Raw genomic sequence first — 23,338 nt, forward strand, 5'->3', positions numbered from 1 at the left:
TAGAGGGCAGCGAATCAAAGGCCACTGCTACAACAGTGGGAGCCTGCATCCAACAACCAACCAAACTAACCGAACAAAGCAGCAGAGGGCAGATGGCTTAGTCAGTACAGTACTTTCTGTGCATGCTTGAGCACCCGAGTTCAGGTCCCCAGCGCCCATGCAGAACATCAGGTGCCCGTCTGTAGGGAGATGGAGACAAGTGGATCCTGGGGCTTGCTGCCAGCCAACCAGCTGAAGCCGTAAGCCGCGGGTTTATTAAGAGACCCTGTCTCAAAAAACAAGGTGGAGAGTGCTAGAGCGAGGCAGCTGACATTGACCTCTGGCTTCCATTGTGTACAAGTGTGGACACATATACATGAACACATGTGCAGAGAGAGAGAGAGAGAGAGAGAGAGAGAGAATGAGAATCCTCATGAGCAGCAAGAAGTAAGAAGCCGTTCAGGGAACCTGACAGCTGACAAGCCCAGGACCATGTCCATGAGCCCCCGGTCTAGCACACAGTGTGGCCACATTGTCACTCTTTGTGTGAACAGACATATATTCCCAGAGCTCGATTCCTGAATACCTAGGGCAGCGAATGGCCGCTGGACAAGCACACCTATCTCGGGCTCTTTCAGTTTCATCGTGCTGTCTATACCTCTGTCTCCCAGAGCAACATCTGCCTTTACACAGGGAAAACTGGCCTCTGTGAGTCGGTAAGAGCTTCCGGAGCCGCAGCACCACCTGCAAAGCCAGGCTTCCGGATGAGTCTGCTTGGCACTGAGTTGTTCCTTTTCTGGTTTGGAGAGAGCATGGCTCCAGCACACTTAGACTTTCTAGCCTTAAATCCTTTGTTGACTCAGCTGCCTTCCTAAGTCTGACACACATGAATGAGCTCCGAAGGGCACTGTCTGAGGGCTTACAGCCTAGCTGGGCCTAGAGATTCACTTGTCTGAGCCAGACGCAGGGCTGCCTGAGGGCCACTGGGCACCAGCCTTGACTCATGGGGACTATTGTGCAGCTACTTCCTCTAAGATTAAACATTCCACCTTAGAGGAAATCTTAAGATACAGGATATCCTAAGGGGCAGTGGAACATTTCATCCTGCCTAGAATCTCTTTAAGATCAGAAAGCAAACAACTTAAAGGCTTCAGGAAGTTCCTAAAACTGAGCAAACTAACTGGGCCCCCGCCATCTCCAGGCTCATATAAGAAGTAAGGACCTGCCTAGAAGAGGCTCAGGCCAACTGAACTACCTGGAAAAGACATTCTGACCTGTTAAGCTGAAGTGAGTTTTCAAGCTGTTACCATGCTTTGGTGGTGGTGGGCTTTGGTGATTGCCGCTGCCTTTGATTATTTTTGCTCGTGTAGGTAATCCCTTACCTGTAACCTTATAAGTAACCCAAATACACTCATTGGCTCACCAGTTGGGCTTTTGGTGGTATCCGCACTTTGTCATTGGTTTCCTATCTGGGATAAGTAGGTGTTTATTCAGATTTCCCCAGGTACATTGTCACATGATTGGAACTATGGATTTGCGGGAGCAGTTAGTGCCAGGCCTGGAGTGGCCTCCAGCCTTTGCCTGGTCCACAGTGCCAGTGCCACAATGATGAACTCTGGAATTAAGCTCCTCTCTCCAACCTCACGCTGGCTTTCCCTTTTGGCCCCTCCCAGTGCACCTATCCGGAACAGAAGTGCCTGACACTGCCAATTGACCGGTTCTGTAAAAGGAATCCAGTTTCCTCTGCACTCCGGAGAAGCTGTTAGCCCCTGGCTGGGGTCCAGTGGCTGTAATCCAGTGGTACAGCCCAGACACCTGGCGAGGATGCCAAGGTTCTCAGGCGGAGAGGAGTCAGCTGGGCTGAGAGCTTTAATCAAAAAGGGCCCTTTACAGCAATGTCACCCGGTCACATCCTGTGCTCTGCAAAGGAGCCTTCCCACTGAGACGCTGAGACCCCGGCAGACAATCCTGACACAGCTGTGTGGAGATGGTGATATGGCACCAAACTGACAGCACCTGATTCCAGGGAGGACAGTCCCATTCGGGAGGAAAATATCATAGAAAAAACAGTGACCAGCAGCTGGAGCACCAGGCAAAGCCATCTGCCCTCTCCCAGCCTAAGTTTCCTCATCAGCAACATGGGAACCAGCACCTCGCCCTGAAGGGTAGACTCCTTAGGAGGGAGGGGGAGAGCCAGTGAGGGCAGTGAAGGCAGCTTGGCTGGGAGAGAGAGCTCCAGAGCACTCACTGGGACAGCCAGGCGGATCTTTGGCACTCTTTAGACCAGCTGTTCTCAACCTGTGGCTTGCCACCCCTTGTGGAGGGATCAAACCGCCCTTTCACAGCAGTCACCTAAGACCATCAGAAAATACAGATGTTTACATTATGACTCATAACAGTACCAAAATTACAGCTTTGAAGTAGCAGCAAAAATGATTTTATGGTTTGAGGTCACCGCAACATGAGGAACTGTGTTGAAGGGTCACAGCCTTAGGAAGCTTGAGAACTGCCACTTTAGACCCAACTCCATGAGTTGCAGACCTTGGGGGGTCTGAAACAGTTCCCACGTGGCTCCAGGAAGTTATGGCTTCACAACAAATGATGTCTGAACTTGCGTTCAGGACTTTGTAACTCAGTCCTTTTTCTCTTCCCTCTTTTTAAATTCCTTTCCTCTTTTTTCTGTGTATCCTAGGTGAGCCTTGATTGTGCTGTGCGGCAGAGGATGGCTTTACACTGCTCGTGGCCTCCTCCACCTTCCTGGTGCTGGGTTGACAGGTGTGTATCACCCGGTTATTGAGGTTCTGGTGTGGAATCTGGGGCTTCACGCATGCCAGGCAAGCACTGTGCCACTGAGCCTCATCCCCGGTGCCAGACATGGTCCGAGCCACCTTTTATCACTTTGGAGATGTTTAGAAACCTTGAACATTGCCCCTTCCCTTCTGTGGGCCTTGCTTTCCCCTTCTGCACTATAAAGAGATTAGGGGAGGTGTCTCCAACGACTTCTTAGGCTCTCACAGCCAAGATGCTACTTGAGCAGAAATCACTGTGGGGCTTCACACTCCCTGCAAGCCCTGTCACTGCTCTATAAAGGAGGCTGCTAGCAAGCACCTGTTCAGGGGTTGGCACTGACTGATACCTACTGGAGGTCAAGTTCCCTTTGGTCCTCGCTGAGGGCTTGCCTGGAAATGCATGCCTGGATCAGATCATCTCCAAATGCTCCCATTTCCAAACCCATCCAATGCCTTTCTATGCAGGCTTTACACTTCACAGTGCCAGTACACACACACACACACACACACACACACACACACAGGAAGGCATGGGGTTGGGGGAGGTTGTTGTCTTTATTTTACTTCTGGGAGTTAGAACCCCAGCTCAGAGCAGCGAGGGAGCCTTTCTGGGTTCTCACAGGCTCCCTCTGAAAGAGATCTGTGGAACTGTGTAGAAGCCAAGCTGGTGACTCCCAGCCCTGCCCCTTTCAAGCCCTGCTAGAGCCCAGGACACAGCTCGTGTTGGGGTCCTGCCTGCTCACCAGACTCTCTGGTGTAACCCTCCCTGATCCATGGCCCACAGGATGCCTCTCTGGGGTTTCAAAGCCTCCCTGCGACTTGATCAGAAGGAGACCCTAAGTGGGAAGAGAAAAGGAGGCAGAGGAGATGACAGAAAAAGAAAAGGAAACCATCGCGCTGCTGAGGAGGTGACAGATGGGAATCTTGTAGTGTCCTGAAAGTGGACCAGCCATGCTGGAAGTCAGTTCCTCTCAATTTTCATAGCCCACAACTTCACTTTTAGAAAAATGCTGACAACGTGCATACCTAGGCCTGAGTGGAGGCTGTGAGGCTCAGAACTCACAAACCCAGGGGTCTGGTTCCATGCACACATCTGCATGTGTGCACCAGCCTATAAACAGGGGTGCAAGCAAGGTCACACAGAGCAAATGACAAGCAAGATTATGCATATATGGTATGAAGCCATTCGGGCTTAACTGTGTATGTTGAGAAGAGTTCTAGATGGATGAACAGCACACTAAACAGGGGATGTGGGAAGGTCGGAAGGGAGGGTTAGGAGTAAAGGGAGCAGAGGAAGGGAGGTACAAGGAGGTCGGGAGAACACGACAGGATGGGGTGAGACAAACTAAGGGAACAGTTTGAGAGAGGAAGAAGGTAAGGGAGGGAGGGGCATGGTGGTTATTGGAGCTAGATACAATGACACAGATGTATGGAAATGTCGTAGTGAACCCCACTTAAAACATGGACCTGGCGTACCTCGGAGAAGCGCTGCACGTCCTGCGTGAGTGTGCCCACACGCCGCCAGCGGAAGTGCTTCAGCAGCTTCAGGATGGCCGGGTTCACCGCATTGTCTGAGGGCACAGTCCGGAAGAAATACGGGTACTTCTTCTTATCCGCAAGAACAGGCGTAGTGGCAGCGAAGGAAAGCTGAGGAAATGAGAGAGGACACTTCTTATTGGGGCCTTGTACCCAGTCTTTACTGGCAGGCATTTCTCTGTTGGGACAAGTTGTTTTGTTTAATTATGTGAATTGTATGTGTGCATATGGGTGCAGGTGCCTGAGGAGGCCAGAAGAGGGCGTCAGATGCCTTGGAGCAGGAGTTACAGGCAGAAATGCACTTGGAACTGAACTTTGGGCCTCTGCAAGAACAGTCTTAAAGAGAAGTTGAAAAAAAAAAAACTAAGATAAGGAGAAGGGGTCAGTGAGGTAGACCTCCCCAAAGAAATGGAAACACTAATATTGTGATCTGTTTCATTCCAGAATTTTCTATTTGAACAGTGTTTTGATGTTTGTTTGTTTGTTTGGCTGCTTTTTGTCGCATCATTCTCTGCACATAAATGAACTATTACCCCCTGTAAGCAAGGAATCTTCCAGTCTGAAATTCTTTGTAGCATTTTATTATCAGCATCGTCGTCTGGCATATGAACACAGCAGTTTTTTGAGTCATCTTTACCTTGGGGACATTAAAAATGTTTGATCTGCCATGTCGTTTGCCACATTTGTTGTCATTGTCACGTGGGTGTCTCAGTGCAGAGCACTCGCCCTCTATATTTCAAGCTATTTCCGTAAGACCGTCTGTGACGTAAATGTTTTCAGGTAAAGACCCGGATATGTGGCATAATTGGTGGAATGTCTGCTTAGCATCCATGAAAAGCTGTGGGCTCCATCCTCAGCATGAACGGCAGTATGCCTGCGATCCCAGCACTAAGAAGGTGCAGGATCAGAAGTTCAAGGTTATCCTCAGCTACAGAATGACTCTGAGTCCATCCTGGACTACACAAGATTCTGCCTAAAAAGAAATAAAAAAATAAAGGCTACAAACCTTTAATATCCTCATATTTAAATAACTGGAAAAGATTCTATCCACTTTGCATATCTGCTAGTCAGAGATAATTAAAGGTCCAATTCTTGTCAACAGGGACTATACACCATTTTTCTTTGTAATTTTATAACGAGCTATCACAGAAGTGGAATCCTGTTACATCCATGGTTACATATACTGCTGAGCCTTTTTCCAAGGGTGGTTCCTAAGGAGTGGGTCCTATTTTAGGAAGTGCTTTTGCATGCCTTCATCTCTGAGTGGGATTCTGCTGCTTTTTAATTGAATCTAAAGGAGACATTTAAAACATACAGCCTTCAAACTCAGGCTACTATGGCTGCTGCAAGCCTCATGTTGTTTGCCGTTACACATGGTATTTTAATTTACACCCAATAGTCAGATCTGTCCATCCTTCCCTTTATTATTTCTAGGTTTTCTTTTAAGTGCCAGTAAGTTGTTAAATTGGATTTTAATTATCTGTCCAGCTTAAATGTCACCACTTCCTAGCGCTCCCTCTGATCTCCGCTCTCCTTCCCTCAGCCTCATCCACACAAGGTAGCATCAACCTTTTTGATCCTTGCAGCGAGAGGGTGGGAAAGCAGCAGCTGGCTGCACTTCTCATTTGCATTTATCTCCTCCAAGGTCTGAGAGCAATTTGTAATTCCTCTCTGGATGGAAATGGCTGTTATCCTTTGTCCCTCTTCCAATTTGACTCTTAGCCTTCCTTGTCGGTCTGTAAAAAAGTGATCTTCTATATCATGGAAGTGATAGAGGTTCTGTGATTCTCCATTTGTTAAGAGTTTGTACTTTGCCTTTTACGATGTGGAAATTGGGTGGGTGGGTGGGGCGTGAGGTGGCTTAGTGAGTAGAGGTGCTGGCCACCAAGCTTGACAAAATTTGAGCCCTAGGACTCACATGGTAGAAGAAGAGAGTCAACTCCTATCCCTCCAGAAACATGTGCCTGCACACACACACACACACACACACACACACACACACACGCACACTCATACACACAAATGCACGCACATAGGCATGCGCACATACACAAATGTACTAAAGTTTTTGTAAAGAAGAGATTTTTGAGCTATGGTTGAAATTCTTTTTTTTTCCCATTTACTTTTTTCAGATTTTGAGTGCTATTTGGAAAGGTCTCTCCTACTCCTAAATATTTTTTCGATGGATGTTCTCTTCCTTCCTTCCTTCCTTCCTTCCTTCCTTCCTTCCTTCCTTCCTTCCTTCCTTCCTCCCTTCCTTCCTTCTTTTGTTTCTCAGCATGCTCAGTGCTGATACCTTCCTCTGAGCCTTCATGTCCTGCAGGAGTAGCACTAACTGATATATGTGAGCCTGGTCCAGCACCCCAAGGGACAAGAGGCAGGACCATTGAGCCATGGTGTAAAGTCTTTATTGCTGCTTTTACCAACTCTCCCCAGGGATCCAGTGCAGGGAGTACAGATCTGTCCTTTTATCTGGTTTGGATCAGCAGGCCCGCAGCTACTCCCTAAGGCCCCCGGATGTCCTACATCCACTCTGAAGCCCCAATCGCCCCTTCCCATTAGAGCTGACCATGCAAGAACCCAGCAGTTTCTATGCGGAGTTAGACAGCCCCTAGATAAACCAACTTCTAAGGTCTTTGTAGAGGTTTGACTAGGGATGGCCTCAATCAGCCCATAGATTTGAATGCTTGGTCACCAGGTAATGGCACTGTTAGGAGATAAGGCTGTTATACTGTTAGGTTTGTCCTTGTTGGATAAAGTGTGTCACTGGAGTGGGCTTTGAGGTTTTCGAAGCTCAAGCCAGGCCCAGTGTTTCTCTCTCTTCCTGCTGCTTGCTGATCTAGATGTAGAACTCTCTGCTACCTCTCCAGCACCATGTCTGCCTGGACGCCGCTTTGCTTCCCACTACGATGACATGGACTAAACCTCTAAACGAGCTCCAATGAAATGCTTTCCTTTGTAAGAGCTGTCATGACTGTGGTGTCTCTTCATAGCAATAGAAACCCTAGCTAAGACAGTCCAAAGATGGCCCATTATTGATAAGGGTAAAGACTACATGGCTATTTAAAAAATTGTAGGGAGACTCAGGACCAGAGGGTAGAACCTACATGGGGTGAAAGTCCAGCTAGACACATGAAAGCATCTTCACTCAGGGCTGACCACACTGGAAAGCCAGGCAGCAGCAGCAGTGAGGCCCCTGGGTGGGGAGGTACACACACAGAGGCTGGACTATGCCATGAGGACAGAGGAAACCCGCTGTCCACGAACCCTTCTGAACACTGCAGGAAAGATTTGCATGGGTATTCCAGTACACATACTTTTTCTGAAAAAAAACCCAAAACAAACAAAGCAAAACAAGAATCCATGGCTTTTACCGGATTCACAAAGAGCTCCCTACAATCCAAACAAGGGCTGTACAGCTGCTTGCAAATGACACACTGACACACAGGTCCCACGGGGAGCCCGAGGAATGGCAGCTGTGTCCACTCTCGTCTAATGTGGTGCATACAACTTTTCTGTTAAAATCAGAACACCATGGTAAGCCTCCTCCTCTCACCTGTTAAGAAGCTATGTATGCCCACTGTGTCCCCCCAAACACTTCTCTAATACACGTTGGGAAATGCCAGCTTTCTGCTGTGATCTCTGATTTGTGCTCTGGCTGATGCTTTCCCGTTAGTGTCCCATTAGTTCCAGGTCCACAATTAATTGTTGCTCGAACAACCTCATATGTTTGCCCTGTAGGTAATTACAGTGGTTACTGTTCAGTGAATAAATGGTCCATTGTGTTTACAATGGGCTTGGAGTACAATCTATGCCCCAGGTCTAAATCATGTTGGGTGCAAAATATTAACTGGCATGGGCATTTTCTGCACCATTTGAGATAATACACACTCTGATTGGATTGCTTTACTGTTTCTTGGGCTTCAGTGTCCTAAAACTTTCTTCCATGGGAAGGCTGTAGGTGTCTCACAATACTTTAGAATTTTAGAACTGAGAAAGTCTGAGAAGTGGCCTTTGTGGTTTTTTATCCTGACAGTACACAGAGAAGCTTCATTCAAACCAACCAAATCAGACTCTCTGGGCAGAGAGGTCTAGCCATAGTAGTATTTACAAACTTGTTGGGTTTGGGAGGCGGAAGGGGGGCTTCTGGAGAGATGGCTCAGTGGTTAAAGAGCACTTTGGCTCTGGCAGAGAGATAATATTTCCAGGAACCACATAGTGGCTCACAACTATCTGTAATGTCGGTTCTAGAGTTCTGGCGCCCTCTTCTGTCTTCCACAGGTACTGCACACATGTTGCACACATACAAACCTACCTACATACATGCATCCATACATAATACATACATATGTACTGACAAAACACCCATACCTATAATATTGATAGATGATAGATAGATAGATGATAGATGATAGATAGATAGATAGATAGATAGATAGATAGATAGATAGATAGATAGATCTTTAAAAACCAATCTAGCCATGGAAAGAGAATGTTCAGAGTGGGCTGAGAACCCCTGATAGGCCCAGGACCATGGTCTTGAACAAACCAACTGCTTTCCAGAAATGGTGCAATCCTGAGACATCCATCAAAGCCAACACAAAATGGAAGCAGAACTCAAACTCACGTCCAAAGGATTTTCAATACCTGTGCTCACTCTCGGCTTGATGCTGTTCATCTGCTCCTGGGTGCTCTTCCCTAGCATCTGGCAATACTAGGGTTTCTGGCATTAGCACCCTGACTTGAACACAAACACTTCTGGGCCCCTGCCTTACTTCACACAACCAAATTAGCTTCTGAACAGACTGTGATGGAACCTTCCAGCTAATCCCAAACCACAGACTTACTGAGGAAAGGATTTCAAATTTTAATTTATAGTTTTGTTTCATCTAGTTTCACTGCAATTGTTTTGAGAATTTGGCCCATACAGTACCTGCTTTGGGAATGTGTGGAAATCTGGTTTGGTGGCCTTTTATAGAATCAACTTTTGTAAAAGTTCCTCAGAGGCTGGGGAAATGATTCAATCTCTAGATGTTAGCTAAGGAATTTTTTATTAGACTACCAATGCATAATAGATACAACCCACCTAATTACATTACTATTGTGTGCTTCACGCCTTTGTTTGCTTGAGCTATCAAAGGCTGTAAGGTTGTTACATTTCCCTCTGTTGTCTCTGACCAGCGCATGCCTTTCGGCGGGTTTGGCTCTGTTGGTTTTGAATTTATGTTGTTCTGAGCATAAACGTTCATCACAATGGTGTCTTTATTTTTCAACCATGCATATCCTTGCCTGGTGTGAACAGCAGGTACTTAATAGATATTCACGGACTGCACTGAGGACTGAAATATTTATGAAGACAAAATAAGCCTCTGTCATTTACTGCTTCTTGTGCTGTGTCTTGCTTGACAGTAATAGCATTGCTCCTATCAACTTATGGCTCATATGTGCCTCTCATAGCTTTGAGCCTCCTTCTATTTATACTCTATCAAGACTATTATATATATTTATGTATATTACATAGATAGATGATAGATAGATAGATAAATAGATAAACAGAAAGATGCTTTTGGGAAGCACCACATGGCTAGATGTTTAAACATATATATATATATATATATATATATATATGTGTGTGTGTGTGTGTGTGTGTGTGTGTGTGTATTACTGTAAAAAGCACTTGATCTTGTATTTATTGTCTCATTGCCTCTCTTGCTCTTTTTATGTTTCCTGTGGTTCCCATTAGAATATAGCTTTGTCTTTATTGCTGTTCTGGTTATATAAATTTATCTTGCTCCAAGTGTCAGCCTGAAGGGACACCTTTTCATATCCTGAACAAAGAAAGATGTCGAAAACTTGCTGAGCTGGCCTGGACCTCTGTTGACACAAGGCTAAACAGCTAGGTATAAAATTCTTGGGCTATGATTTCTCTTTGAAAGTGAAAACTGATGTAGAAAAGGAATCTGAGGCAAACATGATTCCTCTTCATTTGTAGGTGCCTGGTTTTCTTTGCCTGTGTTTCTGAAAGACTGTTTTATTTATTCTTGGAATTAAAAAAAGAAGCTTGCTAGCATAGTTCTGGATGTAGTATTCTCAGTTTGGTCTGCAATATAAGAAATCCTTCAATTTATACATTTATGTCTTCCAACTTAAAGCATACAAACATAAGACAAATATACTACATTTTAAACTCTTTACATTGTATATAATATAGTATATTTTTATCACTTTACATTGTATATAATACAGCATATTTTTATTTATCTACTAGGTTTTGTGCAACATTATGCTATGTATGTTATATTATATAGTTACATATATATGATAGAATATATTTCACATTATGTCTGCCTCTTACATAGTATCCATCTACAGCTCTGTTTCTCCTTTGGAATACTTGGCCATCTGCACCACCTTTTTATTCTCTAAATCTTTATTTGTTCTATTTTCTCTTGTGATTTCAAGTCTTGCTCCTTGTCCTCTGCATGGTAGAACATCTCATTTTATTCTATCTGTATTGTGTTTGTTCATTTGTTTGTGAGGCAGAATAACACTAGCCTTGAACTCCTGATCCTCTCTCCCCAGCCTCCCTAGCACTGATTGACTTATCCTATAGTCTTTTTACAGGCTCTATGCAAATTAACTTTTACTATTTTCTGGTAATGCAGCTGTATTATCCACAATCCTCACAGTAGGGCAAAGGGTCTCATTTCCTCACAACCCGGCCAGTATGGGGCATTGTCTGACTTCTTTATTTGTCTTAGTGTTTCAGAGATTTTGTTGGACTCTGCAGCCTTGGGTTGTGTTGTGACAGACAGGCTGTACAGGCACATGCTGGCCACCCAGGACCTCGGCTTAAAGCCTTATCGACCAACACGTTTTTATTGTGTTATTGATATGTCTCGTTTCCTATCAATTTTTTTATGGCCATATCCCTTTGTTCCCCACGCTCATCTCAAGCTTTCTATTTCTGGGAGGGCATGGTTGGTATGCGGATTCTGTGTGTATTTTGAGTGTATTTGAGGATAGCAAGCGATGTTCTGAAGTTTTCTTCTTTATACTTTAGGTCATTTTCAGAAGTGGACTCTTCTCCAAAGAAGGAATTTGTCTCTTTCTGAAGCATCTTTTCAGAGGTATTTTTGGTATCCACCCTAAGGCAGGGCCATGCTTTCCAGATTCGGCTCATTAGGAAAGACAGCACATGGGGTCCTAGCTATTTGTTGTCATTTTACATTTTGCCTAGGACTATTTCTTAGAAACCTGAAGGATAAGATTTGAGCAGTTTGGGGTACCTGATTGGTATTCATGCCGGTCTACAGTAGCTAGGTGACATCATTGTTTACCCTTCATATCTAATTTTCTGTTACTCTGGATCAACATAGGATGTTAATTTCCCATCATGCACTGCTGCAAGGCTGCTTCTTTCCTGACCATAAAAATCCCATTTCCCAGAATGCACTGCACTTATGGTACTTTCTCTCCAGCAGTTTTCTAGGAATTTATTATCTGTTTGAATTTAGAAGGACATGTGAGAATAAAGGTTAAAAGCCGTTCGGTTGCCTGGGCGATGGGCAGCTTGAGGTAGAGACACCATTTTCCAATTTCTTGACCATGTAAGAGGTTTCTAACTCAGATCACAGGAAAGAGAGGAAACTTCTGTTGATCTTCAGGGCAATTATTACTTTATGAGGCAAAGTTTAGGATTTCCTTAATCCAGATCCAACTACTTTGTAGTTAGTGACACTTTCTAATATCCAGAATGGCAACAGTCCTGAAGCCCCCCAACTGCAGTGACTGTACATCTGTGTGTGTGTGTATTTGTGTATGTGTGTGTCTGTATGTGTATGTATATCTCCGTGTGTGTTCTTTCCCATGTCTTGATAGTTTCAAAGGAAAGCTGAAAAGTGTGCTGCTGGGATCTGTTTGCCAAATGCGGCCTCCCGTCCCTTACAGCTCTGCCCAGCCCCCTACCTAAGTGTCTGCCTGGCTGGAGCAATGGCAAATCCCCCTAGAATCAACATCATTGCTTCAGTTTAGCCAACTGTGTGCCACAAAGCAGCCACCTGAAAGCCACGGCAAAGGGAAAGGCAAGGCTTCATCCCCTGTGACCATGATGCTCCTTTCCAGAGCCCACAATCAGCTGCAAGTGTAGCTTCTACAGCGTCCCCAGAAGTCTGTGCTGAGTGCTTCCCAGTGGCTCGCCCAGCTGATCCGCAGGATGACTGTATTGGTGGGCACCGCTGTTACTCTCTCTACACTCATCAGTTGGGAAATGGAGAGTTAGAGGCTCAGAATCTGCCGGGAAGCAGGTCTGTGTTTCCTCACCAGAGAGAGGCCGAGGAGGCTGGGGTGAAGACAGACTGCTCAGGGTGGAGGGTGTGGTCTGGGGGTGATTAGAATCTTCTAGCATTAAATAGTGGTGATGATGCAACAATACTGAGTGTACTGAGTGACGCTGCATTTTCTCTTTAAAGTATTAATATGAAGGGTTTGTGCTATGTGAATTTTATTTCAGTAAATAAAGAAAAAAATCTGCCCATAATTATGAAAGTTATGTGTGTTAGTTGCTTGGTTTATTGCCAGGAGCAACAACAAAACGAAACCCCCCCCCCCCCAAAAAAAAAATCAAAACAACCAACTAACAAACAAAAAAATAAAAACAAACAAAAAACTTGACCTAAGCAACTTAAGGAAGGGCGTTTTTATTTATTGCTGTTTTTACTTTAATTTGGGAAGGTGCCATAGGATGGGTGTGGAGGTCAGAAGGCAAATACTAAGTCCCTGGGGTTGAAGCCAGGTCGTCAGGTTGGTGGCAAGCGCCTTTACCCGCTGAGCCATCTTGCTGGCTTACAGTTCTAGGAGATCCAGTCCATTCTGGAGAGGGAAGTGCCACAGGTGTGCAGATGTGTGTTCGTAGCCCTTGTGGATGATTGTGAGGAGTGAGGTTGGGCTTGTGGCGACTCTGTCAGCACTGGAGGAGCCTGGGCAATCTTTGCGTTGGATGGCAACGCAAAGATGATCCTCTCATTCTACACACCCACAGGAAAATCCATCCTCTAGGGTGCTTAGAAGGAAAACTTGTTTGGTGGTGGGTGGATTGCTAAGTGGATGGGTGGAAACTCATGCCCCCTCCCCCCCACTCACCCTGGCGGCTAGTCATGATGGGAGCCACCCGGGGAACTTTCTTAGACATATGCCTGACTCGGGGTCTGTAAGTTCGTATGCGTCACCTGAGGTGGCAGGTATTTTCCAAATGGTAATGCTGTGGCCCTGTGGCCTGTGCTGTGGAAACAGCACAAGGGCTGGCAGCAAGCTGTGGAGCTGGTCTTCTGAGGCCATATCTGGTTCTGGTTCTGCAGCCCGGCACAAAGCGCTGAGCCTTGAGCAGAGGCAGGCGATGATCTAGGGCTTGTCTGGAGATCTAGTGGAGCTTGGAGGAGACAGCATGTTCGAGTGCTTCTTGGAGGGGAGTTTATCTCTCAAACAGAGAAGATCCCATGGTGGGTGTGGATCGTTCTGGTAAACAGAGTGTTCTGGGAAGGAGGCCGGTTGTGTTCTCTCCAGTGGGGGCTATGTGGCTCTGGAATGCTTTTTGAGAACTTGGGGTCTGCCTGTGGAGCTGTCCCTTGCTCCAGCAGTGAGGCCCCACATGGAGACAGAAATGGAGAATGAGGAGACTTCAAGAATACTTAAGAAACCAGAAGATTGGGGCTCCCTGCCTCTTGAGAGGCCAGAAGGGCGAAGCATCAGACTTGTGAAGTTGGTGCCTTTCTCATCTCTGAACTGATGGGCTGGACCAGCCATTTCAAAGGTTCCTGGCAGCCACAGACTTGTGTTTCTCCCTCTGACAGCCAAAGAAAATGATAAAGGAGCTTGTGGTTTTGAGGGGGTGGGTGGTTTTCTTGATCTGATTTAGTTAGACGGTTGCCTTGTACCTCACTTCTCTGCGGATAAATACATCTCCCAACCTCACTGTCTTTATTAGATTCCAAGCCACTGACGAATGCTTGTCTGAGTGCAATTCCCTTTTCACCTGGTCTGGGGTGCCTGAACTGGGTTCTGCAGAGGTAAGCCATTTCTAGGGGATGGGGTCAGCAGGGGGTGGCCACAGTTGCTAAGCGCTTGAGAGGCCACTTGCAGCCAGGTTGGCTGGGGGAGGCGTGCCGGAGGCTTGCTTTTTTTTCTCCGCTAGGTTTAATCTTTAGCGGTGGCTTTGCTGCGTGTGCCCGTAATGAAATGAGGGAGGTGTTTGTTGTCCTGGATCCCTTTCAGCCAAGCTGAATGCAACACAACTTTCTCAGGAAGCTTCTGACAAAACAGTGTTTGTGGCTGGTGCCAGGACACATACAAAGAAGCCGGGCGTGTGTGCTGGGAACCCAGGGCCACTTAGGGGCTGTGCCAGGCCACGGCTGCCCTGGAGCCCAGGGGCAAGGCTGTTTGAACACTAAGTGCTTCGATTTCAATGTCGTGAGATTCGTGTGGTGCAGAGAGGCTGCAGAGCGTCCCCAAGTTAAGGAGGGAGAATGAATGTCTGGCTTGCTGGTGCGTTCTGCTTGAAGCCAGGTTCCCATAGAGGCCTTTGGGGCGCCACGCACAGGTATTCAATCTGAGTCAGAGACAGACTGGGCTGGGGCCACCTGGGGAGCCACGTCCCTCCTGCCTGCTAATGGGGCTGTGTTCTGATCACTGAGAAGGGCTCAGCCACTCACCTTCATAGCCTTCCTCCCTATGTCCCACCCCCACCCCATGGGAACACAGAACAACTGGCAAGGGAGGCAGAAGAAGCACTGTTGTCTTTGTTTCCTCTTGAAGAAACTGAGGCTTGGGTGGTGGCAGTGGCTTGCCTTGGGGACTGTAGTGAGAGACTGGTAAGGCTGGACATTGCATTGAGATGCTCTGACTCCTTGGAGCTATTGTATGAAGAGGACTGGGCATGCATTCTCACTGCAAGAGCAGAGCAACCCCATGAGGCAGCAGCTAGTGCATGCACAGGTTTGGATGAGGAGACTGAGCTCACAAGTCAAGTCACTTACACTTGGTTACACAGCATGCAGAACACAAATTTCATAGTGTAGGTGAAACTGACTTGGATACTTGGGTTTTATAGATGGCAAAACAGATGCTTGGCCAAAATGATGTGTCACCAGGGGCAGGGCCAGGGCTCAGAATTTTTGTTCTTAGAACATGATTCTTCCTCTTATGTACCAGGATGCTTTGCAGGGAGGAAACTGTGGGAAATGGGGACTCACAGGGCAGATGAAGAAGGGAATGAGATTTCCCCAGAAAATACGGTACAGTACCAATGCTTCATGCATGTTGCCTCCTTCGGAGGATCCAATTCAATGGCAGGAAACAATATATGTATACTTTTTTTCAGTGCTAGGAATTGAACCCAGGGCCTCATCCATGTTAGGCGACTACTCTACCACTGAGCTATCTCCCCAGATCTACATTGCTTTTGAAAAAGAAGATTCTCAAGTTGCTAGCTAAAGGGACTCCATGGAAACCTCTGAACAACCCAGGCTATTGCCAAGGATACTGGTTGCTCTCTACAAACTGATGGGGAGACCCTATTACTGGAGAGAGCAGCTACATAACTCATCGAACATGGAGGAGTCAAGCTGGTGTCTACCTAGAGCCTTCACCCCATTGACTGGTGTTCCTGGCACTGGAAGATACTGTGAAGGTCCAGAGGAGCAAGGTAAAATCAAGCCAACAGCACACCCTTTGCCTGACAGTGGTGACCTGCCTGCGAGATATGCTGGTGTAATAGTGACACAAGCTTGTGGGAGTTACCAACCAATATCTGATTGGATTTAAGGCCCACTGCATGAGATGGAAGCCATCCTTAATATTGCTTTGGTGACCAACAACCTGAGACTAGATAGGCCAGGATCCTAAAGGAAATCTAAATACTACTGTTCTGTGAAAGAGACAATAAAATGATTCCTAACAATATTTTGTTCTCCTCCCAGATCAATGTCATCTCAGCCATTATCAGAGAAGCATCCATTCTCACCAGTAAGTAGATGATACCCGTAGCCAGACAACGTGCCAACAGCAACAGACCCTGGAACACCCAGTTCTAAAGGGATGTCTCCATCAAGTCTCTGCCTGAAGGACTCAGGAGACCCCGAGAAGAGGAGGCACCAAAGAAGTAAGACCTTCCAAACATGGCAAGACCAACAGCCTTTTGAACTCACAGACAATGAGGCAACATGAACAAGGTCTGTGCAGGTCTAGGCCAGATGGGGGCTCGGTGCTAAGGGGTGACGTGGATACAGACCCCCATCCCTAACCTAGAAGTTAACATCAATTGATGACCATTCACAAAGGAAAAATGAGTTTTCTCCAATGGAGTCCCACTAGGAATACAAATAACTTACAGACAGATCCATGCCCAGCAGTTGATGGCCTACACAAGAGGAACTCAATGACATCTTTTTGAGCATCTCATAATGCTTTGCCTGGGCATTTTTTTCCCTTGCAGGGCTTTTTCTTTTGTTAATTTGTTTCTTCTATTCCCTTTTTATTAGTATTTTTAGATGCCTGTTTATAGTCTAATGACAAAAAGAAAAGGTGCGAATTTGGGTAATAGGGGAATTGGAGAGGAGTTGGAGGTGGGGAACCATAATGAGAATATATTGTAATATATAGATTATATAGATATAAATATAATATATAAGTATATTGTATATATTATATAAGTATATATTATGTTTATATATACTTATATATAAGTATAGACATATATATAGACATACATATATATATATATATATATATTTGGTTTGACTTTGGTTTTTTTGAGACAAGGTCTCTCTTATGTAGCTCTGGTAGGTTTAGACTAGAGCTCCCCTGAGCTCACTGCTCAGACAGTCTAACCATTTGGTGAACTTCAGATTCAGTGAAAGACCCTATCTCAAAAAAAAAAAAAAAAAAAAAAAAAAAAAAAGACAGATAGATTGAGGGACACATCCAATATCAACATCTGGCCTCCGCAGGCACCAGCATATAGATATGTATGTGTTTGTGCATGCACACTTACTGTCAAATAGAAACCTAAGTGCACAATATTTTAATGAATAATAAGAAGAACAATTGGCCTATCGCCTACTTTAAGAAATAGCTTTAATTTATTTATAGACAGTAAGTAGAGAAGCAATTTAATTCATGCTCTTTAAGAACTGTCCTACTACATGACATTCTGTGATTCTTAAAATTTCCTTCTCTTTCTCCAACATTTCGCCTTTGCTTTATGTAAATAAGACCACCAAACAAACAGAGCTTTCTCCAATCCTTTTAAGTTTGTTTTAATAAAAAGAAAAGTGAGGACACGAAGAGCAGCAGTAGTGAGCCAAGGCGGGGCAGGGTGGCAGAAGGGCAGAGCTCACGGTTTTAGCTCGGACAGGCTGGGCCTGGCTGATGCCTTCTCAGTCACTTGCTCCAAGCTGCAAGGGGCTTCTGGGGGTCTCCTGAAGCAGGATAGCATAGTCCTGTCACGGGGCTATGATAAGAATCGCAACAACAGCAGCTTCGGCAGAGGGAGGATGTCCTCAGTAAATCCAGCTTCGAGATGGGAAGGTCCAAGAGTCACATGAGGTGAGGTTAGGCACTGTCTCCTACCACTGTGCAAAGCTACTGACCTCCCCCAGTCTTCCCCACCAGGCAGACATGGCTCCTCATCTGCCTTTCTAAATCCTAGCCTCGTGATGGATAAAAGGCTGGTTAATTACAAAAATAATAATGATTATATGCCTCTTCTAATTGTGTACAATTAGAATGTATGTCTTTAATTTTCCCTTAAACTTCTGGTAAAGTGTTCTATTTCCCCTCACAGCTGTGCAGGTGACAAACTCTGGAAATTAACAAATTGCATTCGAAGCCTCTTAGCTCCCTCGACTCCTCTGCACCTTGCTCTTAGCCAATCTCTTTAGGGGTAACTGAATTCTTGTGTGATCACAGCTGGGAAGCCAATGCCTTTTAATTACCACACTGCAGAAATGGTGCCTCCTCCTGTCACTTCACCACCTCTAATTAGTCAATCCGCTGAAATCACATCCACAGGATGAGAGGTATGGGAGAGGGGCTGCTCGATTCTTGTAGTAGGAAACGATGCAGGGTTCCTAGTCTCCAGGAGTGTAACTTGTTCTTTAGATGAGCTCCTACCCATCCGAAAAAGCCCACTCTCAGACACCTCCTCCAGGGAGTCCTTCCTACTTCCCTGATGTTGCTACTACTCAGGCTGTAGGGCACTAAGCAGTGGTGGGCAGTCAGGCACACATTTCTCATGCCCTATGGGCTCTTTGAGGGTTTCCAGCAGAGGAGAGGAGAGGGTGGAAAATACCTCTATACTTCCACTGGACAAAACTCACACAGAGCAGAGCCACGGGGCAAGGAAAGCCATTCCTCTGAGGAAGAGGGGTTGGGCCTGGCTCTTTGACACCGTTTGAAAGCCTCACATTCTTATGAAGGAATAGTTCTGAGGAGGATGAGACACACTAATCCAGAGTCCCCAGAAGGCCAGGGGTCAGCAGGCACTTCACAGTTCAGATCTCAGCAATACCTAGGCTCCTGAAAACAGTGCCCTCTAGGATCCAGGTTAGCCCTGTGATCCCAGCACCTCCCACAGGCAGGAGATGTAGTCTCTACTGAAAAACTCCAAGCCACAGAGGTCTGCTTCTTGCCACTTCCCAGAGAGGGTGGTTGAATCAAGAGAAAGGATTCAAACACGTTCCATAAACGGGGAGGTCATTTTGTGGGCCTGGAACTGGATCCCTGCAGTACGGCTGTGTGTCAGCCTCCAGCCCACTGCCAGCTACCAGGCCTCAGCCTCCACAGGGTGAGGTCAGAGGGCCGGTCCTGCCCTAACTCTGCAGGGCTGAGATCAAGAGGGAGGTTGGATGGGCGGGTGTTTTACAGGGAAAAAGTCTTTGTGCTACAGAAGGAAGTAAGGGTTCTGAGGCCCACAGGCCTGCCAGCCACCTGCCTGATGCTTCTACCTTCTCTACCCTGCGGGCCTCCTTTCTCACCCTCCCCCCTCCACATCTTCTACTTCCCCCGAAGGAGATGATGGGGTGCTGAATCCCCTATGAAGAAGCTTCCAGAACAGTGTTTCTCCCAAACTTCTAGGCCAGGACAAGGATGTCCCTACCCTGGTCCGCCAAGTGGCTTTACCATATGACAGTGCAGTGTGCCCTTCTATCTCAAAAGATGCAGAACGAGACAGGCACACAAGCCACGAGGTGTGTACTTTTCCCCTACCAAAGGTGGCTGTTCCGTCAACTTCACTCGTCCTGTGAGACCCCTCTGTGTGTGACTGTTTTCTCAACCCCTGCACACTCCTGAGACTTGACTGTATTACACCCTTCCTCTTTGGGCAGATTATGAATCAGCTAATCGTATTAGATTAGGAGGTGGTGCTCCCACCAGCAGGAGGAGACACAGTCATTTCCTGGGTTAAAATAAAAACAAAGTGAGCTTCCTGACACGGCGTTTCACTAACCTGGCTCGGGTCATGGCACAGCCTTTTTATAAAAAGAAATTGCTTTGCCGGCTTCCTTTCACTCTGCTGGTGTTTCTTTGTAGGACACCAAGAATATTTCCAGGAACAATTAGTCCTCAGACATGTTGCCAATGTGAATTCAGAGGGAGCAAATTTGTGTGTGTATGTGTGTGTGTATACATACATGTATGTGTTTATGTGTGTGTATGTGTGTATACGTATGTGTATATGAGTGTGTCTGTGTGTGTACGAGTGTGTGTGTCTGTGTGTGTGTGTATGCATGCACGGGCATCCCAGAGCTAAAGCTAGAATTAATAAAAGCTTTTCGGAGGAGCTTATTCAGATCAATGAGAAGAAGTATCTTTCAACAATAAAGGATTCAAGAAGGAATCAAACTCTCACAAGGTATTGAGTTCCCTCCTGTGGGAGGTGGTCAAGGAGATGGCAGAGATCGTCTTCCAGGATAGGAGATCGAGCCCCCAAATCCACAGGAAAGAAGAACTCATTGGCTGCATTGTAGGTATGCCAATGACCAGGCACCCACAATTCCAGGTGAACCCCAGGTTCAGCTTCATGTATTTATGAGTGTTTCCTCCTTTGCTTGCTTTTACATTCTCATGTGTAAATGATACCAGTTTCCCATTCAAGACATTGAATAAAATAATGAGTTAGCTCAATTGAAAATGATACACAAGTGTCATATTTTGGAAAAATTGAGAAAGTGACTTGTGACGAGGGCTGGGAACCCCAGGATTCCAGTCTCATGGAGGGGTGTGACCAGAACACAGGGACCTCAGAAATGAAAATCCTCTACACATCAAATCTTAATGTGAAACTAAACAATTACAGAATGAGCCTGGCTTTTACCTCTGCAGTGGAAATGAGCACCATAGAAGAACCTGGAAGAGAGAGCAGGTCTCTCCAGAAAAAGTCAGTGACAGAGAGAAACGGCAGGCGTGGCCTAAGGAATAGGGCTTCCAGTTTTGGCAATATGTGAACCTTCTCCTTCTAAGTAAACCTCTTATCTCAATCAAATCTAACCATGAGTCCTCTCTTCTCTCTGCTAACCCTAAATAACAGTTGACTCCAAGCACAGTAAATAGGCTTGAGCTTAGGACCAGCAGTGGGCTGCGTGTCTGCTGAGGGAAGAAGGTTACTTCCTTAAGAGTGAGCGTGCCACAATCAACTAGTTATGTCTGCATCGGTACAGAAAGGGAAAACAATGCCACAGGTTCCATCCATCTACGTGACATCTTGGGCTTATCCTACTCTTCATTTTATATTGTCAAGACCAGAAAGAAGGACTTGGCCTGACTCAACCCCAAGTTCATGGCTAGGCTGGACATCTACATTCATCTCCGTGTGGCCTGCTAAAAGCCGAAGCAGAATGTCACCCATGGCAGATTATGTAATTTCACATAATCCTTGTCAAACATGATTACCCACAGCGTCGGCCAGAGCACACACAGCCAGGCTGAGCACCACCTGATCCAGTGTACCACACTGAGTGCAGGCGAATGCCCTGGAATGGCAGGAATGCTAACAGAATGCACTTGCAGTAGGATCGTGTAGATGTCAGTTGACAGCCAAGCTCCCAGGGACTCACTCTGGCTGGGGGCTCCTGACTGCTGATGGAAATGAAAAACAAGAACCACCGTGCCATGTTGCAAAGCAAGCGTTTCCTTCAGTGTTCATTGAGATGAACAGAGTTGAACTGAATTTGATTGTTTTTTTCTGTTTGTTCCTCCCTCATTCTGGGTCCTGGTTTCCTTGCTGTTCAAATGAGGAGCCCACATAGGGTAGTTTTAATTTCAAATCCAAGACTTCATGATTTTATAATTAACACTTGTGTTTAATTTACAAAGCAAAGAGAAATTCTTTCTTTACGCCTCGACAAAATGTAAATGGCTGGACAAGAGACGGAAGTGCCAGAAGGGCCTTCCACCAGCTCGATTGCAAAGACATGTCTTTATCCTAATTGTTTTATATCCCCATTTACACATCAGCCCTTTACTTCTTCTCTTCTCAGTCAAGTGCACACATTAGTTTTCTCATCTGCTCAACAAAGCTTTATATTTTAGAGGAAGTATAGCTATGCATCCCTGGGAAGAATAAGGGGTGGCGTCCTACAGTGAAGAAACTCTGAGCTGGGGAGAAGGCAGTGAGAGGGGAAAACCAGAGCGGGGCAGCATGCCGCCTAGAGAGCGTGCCCTTTCACAGAAGAAGGAAGAGAAAGGGATAAACACACATCTGCAGTAAAGAAACACTGGAAAGATAAATATTAACCTTTTTTATAAAAGGTCAGCTATACGGACGACACAGATAGCATGCAAGGAACCTGGGTAAGAGCCAGCAGCTCGTTCTGTGCCTTTCTGTGTGATTTTTGACACTGGAATCACACAAAAGTTGTGTATATGTGAAAATGTGAAATGGTTCACCTGGAAGAAGTTGCTCGTTCCCTGGAATCTGAAAACAAAACAAAGCAACCCGGAAGCAGATGAGCACTGACGTGATCACAGAATCTGTCTGGCATGGGTGTGCGGGTGCCGTTTGGTTCTGAAGTAGCTTACAGACATCAGGAAAACTCACTCCTGGAGTACTGAGTAATATTCTCTTGGACTGCAGTTCTTCACCACATGTATGAGAAGGACTGATAAATTTGTTATCACTTAGCATGCGATCCACATGTCAATTTCTGTAATTCCCCCCAGATTCCCTTCTCGTTTCAAAATCCAGGATGGGAGCTCCACTCACGATGCTCACTGGCGTTTTGCATGCTTTTGTCTAAAACACTCTCCTGCCTTCTCATGGATCCTGTTGTTTCCCATGACATCAGTTGCTTTGGTGAATACAGGCCCGGTGAGTTGTGGAATGTCTCTTATGCTCAGTTTTGACACTTTTATTACATTGTAAAGTTCTATCTTCAAGCTCAGCTCACTGGAGAAACCCTTAAGTGTAGTAAACCTGAGAAGCAAGGGGAGCCAGCCCAGGCTGCAGGTTGGCTCCAAAATATCTCCCACTAGAAAGAATCAGGGCTCCTTGAAGAAATAAAGTAATATTTATTTATTTTTAATTACAGAACTGCAAGACATCTTTAAGGGAGTGTGGTAAGAGTGCTTGATTATCAAGGCCCTGGGTGTTCTCTCTCTCTCTCACACACACACACACTCACATACACACATAAACACACACACACCTGTCTCTGTTCCTGTCTGTATGTCTCTTTGTCTTTCTCATGCACACACGAACGAACCCACGCACGTGTGCGCGCACACACACAGGCATGCATGGGAAGAAGGAAGGTGGGGAGGAGTTGCAGATTAAAGAAGACTGAAGTGTCAAAACAGGACTCCGGCTCTTGGAGTGGATCCTTGATTCCCCTCTTCACCTATAAATAAACGGCAATGCAGACATTTTGGGGACAAGAGGGAAATCAGAATATAGACCATCTCTTATGTAATGCTACTGGCACTGAGTTGTTTTGGTCGTGACGAGCCCATTATTATTATGTAAGAGAATACAACCACTCTGA

General features: G+C 45.9%; 1 protein-coding gene across 1 annotated transcript in view; it reads right to left on the minus strand.

Annotated features, from left to right (window-relative positions):
• Gabbr2 (gamma-aminobutyric acid type B receptor subunit 2) overlaps positions 1–23,338 on the minus strand; it is a 326,257-nt gene that overhangs the window by 177,366 nt on the left and 125,553 nt on the right. The window contains exon 4 of the mRNA XM_055605273.1: positions 4,245–4,415. Coding sequence (XP_055461248.1) covers positions 4,245–4,415 — 171 coding nt within the window. The remainder of the gene's footprint in view (positions 1–4,244; positions 4,416–23,338) is intronic.

Source organism: Psammomys obesus, unplaced genomic scaffold, assembly GCF_907164565.1.
Source record: "Psammomys obesus unplaced genomic scaffold, mPsaObe1.curated_primary_1811, whole genome shotgun sequence".
Classification (NCBI taxonomy): Eukaryota; Metazoa; Chordata; class Mammalia; order Rodentia; family Muridae; genus Psammomys; species Psammomys obesus.